Genomic DNA, 13,036 nt, shown 5'->3' with positions numbered 1-13,036 from the left:
TGGAACTCGCGCACGAAAATGCGTGAGCTGGGTACCTTGGCTTAAAAAAAGACCAAAGCTAGAATGGCTCAGGAGTTTTAGTGGCCGCATTGGTGGAAGGATATCGAACAATTCGTGCGCTCTTGTGACACCTGCCAGAGAGTCGGCAAATCCACTGACAAATGGAAGGCACCGATGAAATTGGTGCCAGTCATAACAGAACCTTTTCGGCGACTGGTAATCGACATTTTAGGTCCTCTGCCAGAGTCAACGAACGGTTGTAGTTACGTTCTGACCGCCCTGTTTGTCGCGAGAAAGTTCCCAGAGGCGGTACCTCTTAAGGAGCTAAATTCCTCACAGGTAGTAGACGCTCTGCTCTCAATGTTCGCACGCGTCGGGTTCCCTTCCGAGGCTCATTGCGACAACGGCAGCGTCTTCACCAGCTGCCTAACTTCTACCTTTTTGGAAAGATGCGGCCTTAAAGTGGTGCACAGTTCTATCCATCAACCACAGTCTAACCCAGTAGAGCGAATGCATTCTGTGCTGAAGCGAATATTGAGAGCCCTGTGCTCTGAGCGTCATTGTGACTTGGAAGCCTGCATTCCCGCAGCTATGTTCGCCTTGAGATCTGCTCCCCATGAGAGCACAGGCTTTAGCCCCGCGGAGCTTGTATATGGCCGGATGCAAAGAACTCCGCTGCGCATGCTACGAGAGTCTTGGAAGGGCAGTGACGCCGACCCAAATGTAGTCTCCTACGTCCTCGACCTCCTCCAGAGGCTCGAGAAAACAAAAGGTATTGTAGAGAACCACATGAAGGCGGCGCAAACCTTGTCAAAGGAATACTACGACAAGCCAGCAAAAAAAAACGCACTTTTGAAGTGTGTAGCCAAGTGATGTTGCTGCGACCGTCGAAAAAAAACAAGCTTGAGGTTCACTGGGAGGGGTCCGCAAACCTTGTATCGAAGCTTTCCGATACCAACTGCGAAGTCAAATTATGAAGAAGGCCCAACAAAATTTATCACAGCAATTTGATGAAACCATACATTCAGCGTCACGCGATTGTAAGCATGACGGTAAATGCTGCCGATGAGGAAGGGGCCGAGATCCTGACGACGGCTGACATGAAAGAATGTGGTTTAGAGCTAATGTTGGAACACCTTACGTTGGACGCGCATCTAAGTGCCGCCAAAAAGGAGGACTTAAAGGGAATCGTTGCAGAGTTTAAGGAGGTTTTTTCGAACTGTCCCGGAAGGACCACGGTCCTAGAGCACGACATCGAGTTAACATCTGAGCAACCGATCCGCAGTAAACCGTATCGTTGTTCACCTGCGCAGAAAAAAATCATGGCTGAGGAGATTCAGCGCATGCGTGACTTGGGGGTTATTGTCCCAAGCGAGAGCGATCACACATCGCCCCTGATACTCGTCCAGGTTCCGGGAAAAGATCCGAGGCCATGCGTCGATTATCGGCGTCTGAACGCGATAACCCAAGATCAGACATATCCGATACCGAACCTGGAAGAAAGGGTAGAGACGGTGTCGAAGTCAAATTATATACCTACCCTGGGCCTCGTGCGAGGCTATTGGCAAGTACCCCTTACGGAACGGGCTAGCCGCTGCGCAGCGTTCGTTTCCCCGTTTGGAACGTTCCGCCCACTCATGTTGAGCTTTGGACTCAAAAACGCGCCGTACTGTTTTTCTAGCCTGATGGACAGAGTGCTTTATGGTTTGGGCGAGTTCGCCTTACCGTACCTCGATGATATTGCCATATTTTCGGACACTTGGGAAGCACATCTGGAGCACTTGCGTGTCGTATTGAGCAGGTTGAAAGAGGCCGGCCTTACGGTGAAACCAGCTAAATGTCACCTAGGTTGCGGTGAAGTGACTTACTTGGGCCATGTGGTAGGGCGCGGCCGGCGTAGACCTTCCGACATCAAATTAGCCGCTATTGTGAACTATCCCCGGCCAACCACTAAGACGGATATAAGGGCCTTTTTAGGTTTAGCTGAATATTACCAACACTATGTGAGAGACTTCTCTGACCTTGCCAGCCCGCTAACAGACGCGCTTCGGAAATCTGTGCCCGTTAACTTGACGCGGGACCCGAAGAAAGAAAATGCGTTCCAAATGCTGAAGCAAGCATTGAGCCATAAGCCGGTTCTGACGGCACCAGACTTTTCGAAAGGTTTCATCATTCCATGTGACGCGAGTGATCGCGGTGCTATGCCAGGACGATGCTAGTGGTCATGAACGACCAATTTTGTATTTGAGTCGCAAACTAAGTTGCAGGGAAGAGGCATACAGTACCTTTGAGAAAGAGTGCGCCTGCGTTATGTGGGCAGTGCAGAAGCTGGCTTGTTATGTCTCCGGTTCTAAGTTTATTGTGGAAACGGACCATTGCCCTTTCACTTGGTTAAGTAACATGTCGTCTAAAAGTGGCCGTTTGCTGAGGTGGAGCATGACCCTCCAGCAGCACAACCTCGTCATTCGTTATAAGAAGGGAAGGTTGAACGCGAACGCAGATGCTCTAAGCCGTGCATTCTAGGCCTCGCTTCTTTCAGTGACCTCCTCCTTACTTACCTTATTTCGCTTCGCGACAACCTGTCATATTCGCAGTAAGATCGGGGCAAAAATGAATGACCTCATTTGCTTCATCAGTAGTGTGTTTTCGGCCGAAGTGATTTCAAAGGGATCATTCTATTTTCATTAGTATTGATGATTATAATGGTTCCTAATATTTTGGCGTTTTGTTGATTTGCAAAATTGTTGTTTGAACCTTGTGTACTAGAACGTACACCTGCCTCTTGCTGCAGCGGGAGCAAAAAGGGGACAGCAATTTAGTAGTTAGGTTGATTTGGATTATGGCCTTGTCTGGTGTATGACGGGAGACAGAGGGCAATTGCGTGTGTTGGGTGTTGCCTTTTGCTGGTCGGTTCTTGCAAGCTCCAGAGCTGCCGACATCAAGGGCATCGGAACGACCCAAGTGAATCTGGTCGAGGTGCCTTGGCGACAACGCTGTGAGCAGCGATCCTGGCCCGGCGAGTGGGACCTGGGCACGTGAAGCGACCTGGCGTCCGGACACTGGACGTGAACTTCAAAGAGCCTGACGAACGTGCGCGTCGGTCATCCGAGCCACGTGGAAGGAGCTCGTCTTCCCGGCGCCTAATCTGAGGGCGGGGATGCTGTTGTGCCCGGACAACCAGCACGGACTCCACATTTTCAAGACCGACAATTTCTCCTGCGAGCGCCCTTGAACAAGCCCGGTGCTGCACCGCAAGGCACAGCGCCCTAACGCTTCCTTGACAAGCTATGATGCTGTTTCGCTAGGCAGCAACGCTCTATGGAGAAGCATTGGTGAGCAACATGTCCAAACGTGTTGCAACATTGCTAGACAGCCAGGCGCCGGTTCCCCTTTCCCCCTGGGAGTCACCGCGCGCGGCAAACTTGAAGCGGGTGGCCAGCGCGGTCGCTGGTTGGACCTCTCGGACGGCTGTCAAGTGCTCGCTTTTTATTGGTCCGTTTGTGTGACGACTGTTTCTCGGGCCTATATAAGCCCCAACGCTGCCGCATGGACAGACTCCGGACTCCGTTCTTCCGAGACCGTTTAGAGTGTGCCGCTCCCGAGTGGAGTGTGATGTGTGACGCTTTGGAGCCTCGCCGGACGTCACCGTGCGAGAACAGTCGCGTTTGCTGCTAGCTCTCGGCCCCTGTGCCGATCTCGTCCTGTATAATGTTCTGTACATAACGTATAAAATCTCTTTCGTTGTTCTCACCGACGCCTGACTCGGAGTCTTCGCTACCGACTGAGAGCTGGCGACGCTCTGTCACAAAACAAGTGGCGAGCGTTATGGGGCCACCTCAAAGTCACAACAACACCATCCAAATATATAGGAGCACCTACGGTGCTAAGGACTGTAAGGTTTCATACTTTAAACCACTTTATTCAGAGAGCGGATACGGACAATATATGCATACATACACACATACATACACACATAATTTATTTTTTCCAGGAATTGGAAAAGTCTTCTGAGCTCAACGCTATGAGATTGACTAGGCCCAGGAGACCCATTACATGGCAGTATCGTGAGTTTACAAAAAAAGAGATGAATAAACATTCACTCAGAAAGTTCACAAATGAAACTGATCTGTACAATTTCTATAGCATACACACAGCATTTAGCATGCATGATGCATATCACAAAAAAGAGATCTCACACAAAGCAAAACAACAACAAAAGAGTAATAACATCAATGTGCAGTTCAATATGAAATATCGCTAACGGAACAAAAATAGCAGTTGAAATCATATATTAGCAAAGTAGGAATGCTGCTACTTGACGGTGTATTCATGAATAGTATTGTATTTGTTGAGCGCAACAGGAAGGTTATGGGTCAAGAACTGATGATTATAGGAAGTGCGAAAGCGCGGGAGTGCCCAAATGTCTGTGTTTCTTGTGTTTATGATTGAATTTTTAATGCGCTGTTTTCAAGACACCAACAAAGTTAAAGTGATTTTTATTTGTGGGGAGGAGTAGCAGGCTGCCTGTAATAAACGAAAGTGGTATATGTTATCTATGGGAATAATGCCAAGGGAGGAAAAGGATTCTTTACAAGATGACATAGGTGCAATATTTGCGATGCAACGGACAATCTTTTTTTGAATACCTGCAAGCTTGCTTAAATTAGATCTCGTGGTTGTGCTCCAATCTAAAGAACAATAAGTTAAGTGAGAGTTAAAGGGGGCATTATATATTTGAAGCATGACTCATAATGGAAGCAACCTACGACAGCGTGATACTACACCAGCGATGGAGGAAAGTTTTATGGAAAGGTTATTTATGTGCATGTCCCAGTTAAATGCTGAAGAAAAATGAACTCCGAGAATTTTATGATGATCGACAATATTGATTACCTGACCTTCTAACATAATCACTTCACGCGCTGAAACTGGTTTATTTTTAGAAAGAAACATAACAGCTTTTGTCTAAGATGTGTTTATCTTTATTCGAGTTTGCTTTTACCAAGCAGACAACTGCTCAAGCATCTGATTACAATTTATTATCATATGTTGAATATTAGAACCAGCGATCAGCATTGTGGTGTAGTCGACATACACAATGAACTGAACTGTATTATTTATGTTTACTATATCGTTAACATATAAACTAAAATGAAGAGCACCTAATACGCTGCCTTGTGGAACACCACATGAAATGGGCAAGAATGACGACATGTTAGCCGTTATATGTACGCACTGTTGCCTTTCATGCAGGTAAGATTTCAGAAGCGTTAAGCAGTTTCCACCAGTTCCGTAAGCCTGAAACTTAGTGAGAAGAATGTGTGATTGAGGGAGTCGAAAGCCTTACTGTAATCAATAAATATTGCATCTGTTTTTCAATATTTTTAGATTAATTTCTTTTAGAGTCCAGAGAGCTATCTTCGTTGATCTCTCTTTACGGAAACCAAACTGTGAATTTGTGGCAGTGTTTCTACCTTCGAGGAACTTATTTATGCGAGAAAAAATTATCTTTTCTATGCCCTTTGAAAAAACTGGAAGCACTGATATCGGTCGAAAATTGTTGGCTGAGTTTCGGTCACCGCCTTTGATGATGACAGAGACTTTGGCCTTTTTCATTGCACCAGGAAAAGTGCCCGAACCCAGAATGAGATGAAAAATATGTGTAAGTACCATAGTGATGAGCGGTAAAATGTATTTAACTCGTTTAATCTGTAAATTATCTATATCTAATGCTTAACTATTGCTCAAGCTCAAAAAAGTACAATAAACTTCGAATTTATCTGTTGGGTACATAAATAAGGTCTCGTTAACGATGCTCCTAAAGTCTAATGCATCCGGAAGATCATTTTTGGAGCGGCTACATTTACAAAATGATAGTTGATATAGTCCGCAGCTGCTTTACCATGTAATTCATCGTAATTAAGCTTCAGATAATTTGGCCTACACTTTTTGCTTTCTCGATCTAGAACATTATCACTTTCCAGGTTTTGTCAGGGCGCCGAGAAGCAACATCAGCCAACAAGTGTTCGTAATAGGCTTGCTTTTTCCGTTTGAGTTCACCGTTTATTTTTTTTTCACAGTTTATAAATTATTTTAGCATTATTTCAGAGCGCGTTCGTAAAAATGAGTGATACGGGCGGTTCTTTGCTTTGATAGGTTTTATATGTCCACGGGTAACCCATGGTTTTCTCGTTCTTTTTGTGGAAGACCTGTTTGTTTTCATCGGAAAATATTGGAAATAAATACGCACAAAACTTGCAATGAAAGCATTATAAGCATCGTTTGAATTTGTTTTAGTCAATACAGATGACCAATACAGCAAGAACCCCAGGGAAACACACCACAAACCGCAGTGGGCGGTACAGCCTGCGCAACTACTAGCCGGTTTTGCGATTGTAGACTTTGGCTGTTTCGACTGAACATGCGTGAGCTATTTCGCTGAGGAGACTTGCCAAACTGCCCTAAACACGTATGTGTACGTTAGTGCTTCATTTTTTGTCCTTGCTTTGCAGCGAACAACTTATTGAAATGACTCTTTGGTACCAGTAGAAATTAAAGAACGCCAGAAGACACGATGTCTACTTTGTGCTTGCTCATTCCTATCTGTGTTTGGACTCCTGTCCCTCGAGTCACCTGTTGGCAGTCTCATAATGTATCATGACTACAGCCCACGCGTGCAGTTTCCTCAGTATCACTTCAGGCAAGGGTGCGATAGGCTCGTAAATTTAGCTGAAGATGGCGCATTGTCCACTTAACTCATGGTTAATGTGCAGTTTATCGCTGAAGCACGCGTATGTACTAGATTGTCGATTATGAGTACACGGTTGGTCCGCAAAAACATGAAAACTCGGCGGTGATTTGGAAACTGTCCAGAAAGGGTGATGCATGAAAACCATTGCCACGTTGCGGCCAGTGAGCCTTGTTAGTAGTTCTGGGAAACTGAATACGCTTTCCTTCAGAGGTCACTTCGTGAAAAACTGCTGTGACGTGCCTGAGAGTTCTCAGAGTTCTCTTCGGGAGATGCGACCTGTTCTAAAACCTAAACTGGTTCAACTGATGGCTCGGGAGCGCAAGTAAGGTCCCTAGGTAGGCAATTCACGTAAGTGGCGTTCACGCTGACTCTTTTGTCTCCTTTTTTCTTGGCCAGTTTATCGATCACGTTAGCGACGTCGGTGACGAGCTTCTTGAAAGGAGGCCGCATTTTTGGGTCCTTTTGCCAGCACTGGAGCATGAGGTTGTACCTGCATTGAATGAGGAGTGATTAAATGCAGGAGAGCTTAAGTTTTTAATGTCTTGCTTGAAAAGAAAGGAAAAAAAGGTGTACACAAACTAACAGCTCTCTCGGGCAGAATTCTGGTCGCTCCATTCGGCGCCCTTGCCTCAGGAATCTGGCGATGTCCCAGTTGTCCACGTCTGGGTACGGGGTCACACCACGTGTCATGAGCTCCCAAAGCAGCACACCGTACGACCACTGGCGGAAAGAACCGCGCGAGTTTATGGCGAAATTTCTCAGCACGACAGAAATAAAATTTAGGGAATGCACCAAACGCCTGCACCGGCAGGAATACTCACGACATCAGTCTTATGATTGTAGGTGCCTTTCTCCAAGCTCTCTGGTGCCATCCATCGAACGGGAAGCTTGGTCTTCTTGTTATCTCCGCTGTAGTAGTCCTTCTCGTAAATGTCACGTGACAGACCGAAGTCGGCGACGCGTACCACTAGATCTTCGTTCAGCCTGCAATCAGTCCCAGAGTGCAGGGCATCACGTGAGACACTTCATTCAGCAAAGCCGCTCACAAATGCATCTCCACTCACATGCAGTTGCGAGCAGCGAGATCTCTGTGCACGAACTTCATGTCGGCCAAATAGTCCATGCCTTGGGCCACGTGGATGCCAAATGTTATCAGAAGTTTCACTGTTGGGTTCTGGACAAGAGGAAGGTCATGGCAGTAAGCCAAAAATTAGGTTGATTTACGAAAGGAAATTCCTGGTATCATAATTCAGTACGGGTCATAAGGATGAGAATTTTGGAGGACTGGTCCATAGCAGCACCGATAACAGCCACTGCAGTGCATGATTGAAGTGTATTTCCATGTACACGTCCGCAGAGACATCTGTCATGAACGTGCGCGGTACTTGTTGGCCACGTTGAAAAATAATTATTTCCATGTGCAGTAGCGTAGCGTGATATGGCTAAGAAAAACGGCTGTATCAATCTTAGACTTCAGTAGCGGTGAGTGTCTTATAAGACTGAAGCGTGTGATATTTTATCCGAAAATATTCTGGCATCGATAAAAGTTAGCCAAAACAAGCTTCGCATGCAATATAACTCGCAGGCTACCTTTGTGTTGAAGCTTTGTTCGCAGAAAGGTACTTGATTGCCCCGATTTCCCAACCCAAACAGGAAAAAAATTAGACAGGAAGTGTGCCCTTACATTATTCTCGTCCCGTATGTAGGACAGCAGGTCTCCGTGCTTCATGTATGGTGTCATCACCATGAGGCCGTCTCTCTCGTCGATGCTCAACCCTGTGAGTGGAAGTACGTTGGCGTGGTGGAAGTCCTTCATGATGAGAGCCTCCTCTAGGAATGACAGGCTGTCAATGTCGCCTCCACAGGAGTCTGCAGCATCCGATCAAAACAGACAGCGAAGGTCGAAATGAAGTCAGCCGAGATACGCTGGCCGCTTCGCTAGGAGTAGGTTAGTTTCTGTATAGTAGGCGGTAAGGAACAACAGGGAAGCTCTCCCGACGCTCTATGAAACTGCCAGCATCTAACCTGTCATTGTGAGCGCCTCGAGCATGGACATAGAGCGAAGCCGGTTTCGATTTCCCTACTGTGTGCTGATGGAACACACTATGGAGAGAACTCGGCTTTGGAGACATCCACTTCATACTGCATCTAAACCTCTGCATTAGAGTGCCGACTAAACATCTCGGATGTAGATTTAGTGTGCAGGCTGAATCTGTCAGAGATAGATATGCGCGTCAAATGCCCTTCTTAATGATGCGGAAGCCCGGTACAAACGAAAGCAGATTCAAGATGTATTGATTAGCGCAGAAATAACTGCAGCCAAGGTCGGAGTCTTTAAACATTAGAAACTGAAACGCGACAAGCCCTTCCTTTAAACTCATTTTCATTTAAAACATAACCGCATACCCCTAACATTTGCCACGTTGCCAAAAACAATATATATATATATATATATATATATATATATATATATATATATATATATATATATATATATATATATATATATATATAGCAGACAAATCAAATGAAATAAGGGGCTCGTTTGACAAACATATTAAGGAAACCAACAGTCACCGAAACCAAGGTGCATAGGGGAATGTTTTCTATTTTTGTTTTAATTTCTAGTGCCAATCAATTGATTTTTTAAAGAAAATTAGTTATAAAGTATCAAAGAGTATGGTGGAGCTGCCATAAAAAAACGTAAACCAATAAGCTCCTGCCTGTACCACTAAAGTATCACAGGCTTAACCCAATCATAATATAAATGAAAAGACCCGAAGGCAATGTGCTTTTGCCACCCGCAGGTGGGAAAATAAAAAATGGGGTAATGCTACTAAGCGACCCACAGCCGGAGGAGCGGGCCCGGGGAGACTCTCCTGATCTCCCCTGGGACGTAGCGGAGGGGGTGGGACATAGGTTGTGGGAATGGGAATGAGGGAAGGGTTATAGGTAATGTGATGGGAATGGGGACAGCGAGATATTGACCCTCATTTTATCATTGCTCGACTCTTCTGGCCAGGACAGGGAGGACGTCGATGTTGTCCAATGGTGCGGCTCCACTCACGGGATGCCCGACCACCCAACGACGCAATAGCTCCGACTCGGAGACAGGGAATCCTAACCCGGGGCAGCTGCCTCGGGCTCCTCCACGACTATCAGGGGTCCGGTTCGGACTTGCGTAACTCTGCCCAGCTACTAACCGTTTAGTGTTTTTCGCGGCTTTTCAGACTCCGGAAGTATGTGTGGTGGATCCAGCCAATGGAATTAGACTCCCGGGGAACCAACCACCTGTGCTTCCAACCAACCAACCTTGCACTTATTTCCTCCCCTGGCTTGCTCCACACCTACTGAGGAGAGTGTGTTCAGGGCCGGGCTGACCGGGCCACAAACCAAGAACCTGGCCGAGGGTGAGATAACCCGGGCCTACTCACCGCTACTCCACAACATCGACGGTTTTCGCATCGGTCGTAGTAAGGTCCCCCTTACCTCGGCGTCCCGCGCTCTAGCCTCACGGCCCCGCGGTCAGCCATCCCTGGCTGCTTCCCCGAGGACATCGCTCCCAAGGAGCCCTTCTGCTGGAAACCCCCGCGCGGACCTGGCCTCTCCGTGGCCAGAAACCGACGTGCCAGCCGGTAGCCACGCACGCCCCCGCGTGCAGAGGCCTTTTGATTTTCGAGCACTTTTTGAGCCCAATTCCTTGAGTCCAACCTGATTATGAAACCAGGCCTGCCTCCGCACAGGCATCGGACCTCACGTGCGCGACTGGCCCACTCAGTCGCTTGGGAGTCACTGCCACTCCCATGGGGTTTTGCATCCCCAGAGGACGGGCCCCGGCCAGCCCATCCCCACCGCTGGCGTTGCACCGGAACAAAGCCTAGTAGCCAAAACTACACCGGCCCGTATCCGGTGGCAGGGGGGGCCACGGGCAGGCCGCACAGTCGGATTTCCCCCCCCCCCAGTTATAAAGTAGCAGAAGAAACAACCGTGCCGCCGGTGGGATCCGAACCCACGACCTCCGAATATCACGTCCGGTGCTCTTACCAAGTGAGCTACGGCGGCGGCTGTCCAATCTGCTGCTTTCGTGGGTATTTATGTTTTGCGTGTAAGCTTACACGATATTCGGAGGTCGTGGGTTCGGATCCCACCGGCGGCACGGTTGTTTTTTCTGCTCCTTTATAAGTAATTTTCTTTAAAAAGCAATTGATTGGCACTAGAAATTAAAAATACAATAGAAAACATTCCCCTAGGCACGTTGGTTTCGGTGACTGTTGGTTTCCTTAATATGTTTGTCAAACGAGCCCCTTATTTCAGTTGCCTTGTCTGCTAATAGCTTAAGGGGGTCTCGGTTCTGGCAGCCTTCATGCCATAGGTAGCATAAGAGGGCTCTCGCACAGTTTCTGCCCTCGCCGTTAGGTGACGTCCTACGTCACACTTGCGGTATTACAGGACGTGCTACGTCCACCGATATGGACGAGGGTGGCGCTGGTGAACACTCTCAAGGTTCGCTTTCACGCAAAACATAAATACCCACGAAAGCAGCAGATTGGACAGCCGTCGCCGTAGGTCAGTTGGTAAGAGAACCGGACGCGATTTTCGGAGGTCGTGGGTTCGGATCCTACCGGCGGCACGGTTGTTTTTTCTGCTGTTTTATAAGTAATTTTCTTTAAAAAGCAATTGATTGGCTCTAAAAATTAAAAAAAAATAGAAAACATTCCCCTATGCACCTTGGTTTCGGTGACTGTTGGTTTCCTTAATATGTTTGTCAAACGAGCCCCTTATTTCATTTGCCTTGTCTGCTAATAGCTTAACGGGGGTGTCGGTTCTGGCAGTCTTCATGCCATAGGTAGCATAAGAGGGCTCTCGCACAGTTTCTGCCCTCGCTTTAGATGACGTCCTACGTCACACTTGCGGTATTATAGGACGTGCTGCGTCCACCGCTATGGACGAGGGTGGCGCTGGTGAACACTCTCAAGGTTCGCTTTCACGCAAAACATAAATACCCACGAAAGCAGCAGATTGGACAGCCGTCGCCGTACCTCCGTTGGCAAGAGCACCGGACGCGATATTCGGAGGTCGTGGGTTCGGATCCCACCGGCGGAACGGTTGTTTTTTCTGCTGCTTTATAATTTTCTTTAAAAAGTAATTGATTGGCACTAGAAATTAATAAAATATAAAACATTCCCCTATGCACCTTGGTTTAGGTGACTGTTGGTTTCCTTAATATATATATATATATATATATATATATATATATATATATATATATATATATATATATATATATATATATATATATATATAAGCGTGTAGCGAGTTTCAGCGGGAGTGCGGAATGAGCCACAAGAGCGCTAGGTTATACTAGTTTGCTCGATAACTAATATTCTGCTCGGGAACAAACAATCTGTTAATTTCCTAAAGAAAAATTGCGCTTCTCACAAATTCCGCTCTTTCTTTTAAGCTATTCACAAAGCTTACATTTCGTTATCACCCCTGCGCATCACCTATCACATCGCATCAGTCATCGGAATGCTGTTCATGCATCTCGAGCATCCGCTTATGCGCACCTGAAATCATTCTTCGCCCAGACCGCTAGAGACCTGAGCAACCTGCCCGCTAAAGCTTTCATCCGTCCTCGCCTGGAATCCTTCAAATCATTCATCACTGATCTAATTAAATTATATCTTCGCTCACCCCTCATGTAATGCCCCTAGTGGGCCTTTGAGGTAATAATGAATAAATATATGGTAGAACTCAGCCATTTAATTCTTCTGCATTTCCTAGAGCAATTAAGCTCTGGAATGATCTTCCTGACATCATACTCTCTTTCACGGCTCCTGGAGATCTGTAAACACCTATGTACACATTTATTGCACTAGTATTGTTCGAAACGTCGTGCTACGGTTTCAGTTGCTCTTAACGTTGTTTTCTAATGTACCACTGCTTCTGCTACGTCTCGTTACCTCCTTTCCGCATATTCGTGTCTCGCTCTTTAATTTATTTTATGTTTCGTGTTTAATGTTATCTTAACTCTGTTTTGTATAAACTGCGTGTTCCTTTCGTGTAGTTGCCTTGTACCGCGTCCGTTGTACTCCTCCGTAATGCCAAACGGCCCTGGAGGTATTAATAAATGAAATGAAATGAAATTATGGTTTATTATTTCTGCATATTCCTTTTTTATACACCCCCCTCACCCAATGCTCTTCAGGGCCTGTGAGGTACAACTAACTAACTTACTAACTAACTAAATAAATAAATAATATGCTTGACCCTGTCCTGAAAGTA

At 46.5% G+C, this 13,036-nt stretch overlaps 1 protein-coding gene and 1 non-coding gene across 3 annotated transcripts in view; both read right to left on the bottom strand.

Moving 5' to 3' along the window:
• Positions 1 to 3,898: 3,898 nt before the first annotated feature.
• LOC144099230 (hepatocyte growth factor receptor-like) overlaps positions 3,899 to 13,036 on the bottom strand; it is a 46,544-nt gene continuing 37,406 nt past the window's right edge. For both annotated transcript variants that reach the window (XM_077632378.1, XM_077632379.1), the window contains exons 15-19: positions 8,436 to 8,620; positions 7,816 to 7,925; positions 7,573 to 7,735; positions 7,335 to 7,471; positions 3,899 to 7,241 (exon numbers count right to left, since the gene is read on the bottom strand). In XM_077632378.1, coding sequence (XP_077488504.1) covers positions 7,040 to 7,241; positions 7,335 to 7,471; positions 7,573 to 7,735; positions 7,816 to 7,925; positions 8,436 to 8,620 — 797 coding nt within the window. In that variant the 3' untranslated portion in view covers positions 3,899 to 7,039. The remainder of the gene's footprint in view (positions 7,242 to 7,334; positions 7,472 to 7,572; positions 7,736 to 7,815; positions 7,926 to 8,435; positions 8,621 to 13,036) is intronic.
• Positions 10,740 to 10,813, bottom strand: TRNAS-UGA (transfer RNA serine (anticodon UGA)). Its single transcript has one exon. It is a non-coding gene; the product is annotated as a tRNA-Ser (tRNA).

This window comes from Amblyomma americanum, chromosome 7 (genome assembly GCF_052857255.1).
Source record: "Amblyomma americanum isolate KBUSLIRL-KWMA chromosome 7, ASM5285725v1, whole genome shotgun sequence".
NCBI lineage: Eukaryota > Metazoa > Arthropoda > Arachnida > Ixodida > Ixodidae > Amblyomma > Amblyomma americanum.
This window is presented reverse-complemented; position numbering and strand designations above follow the sequence as displayed.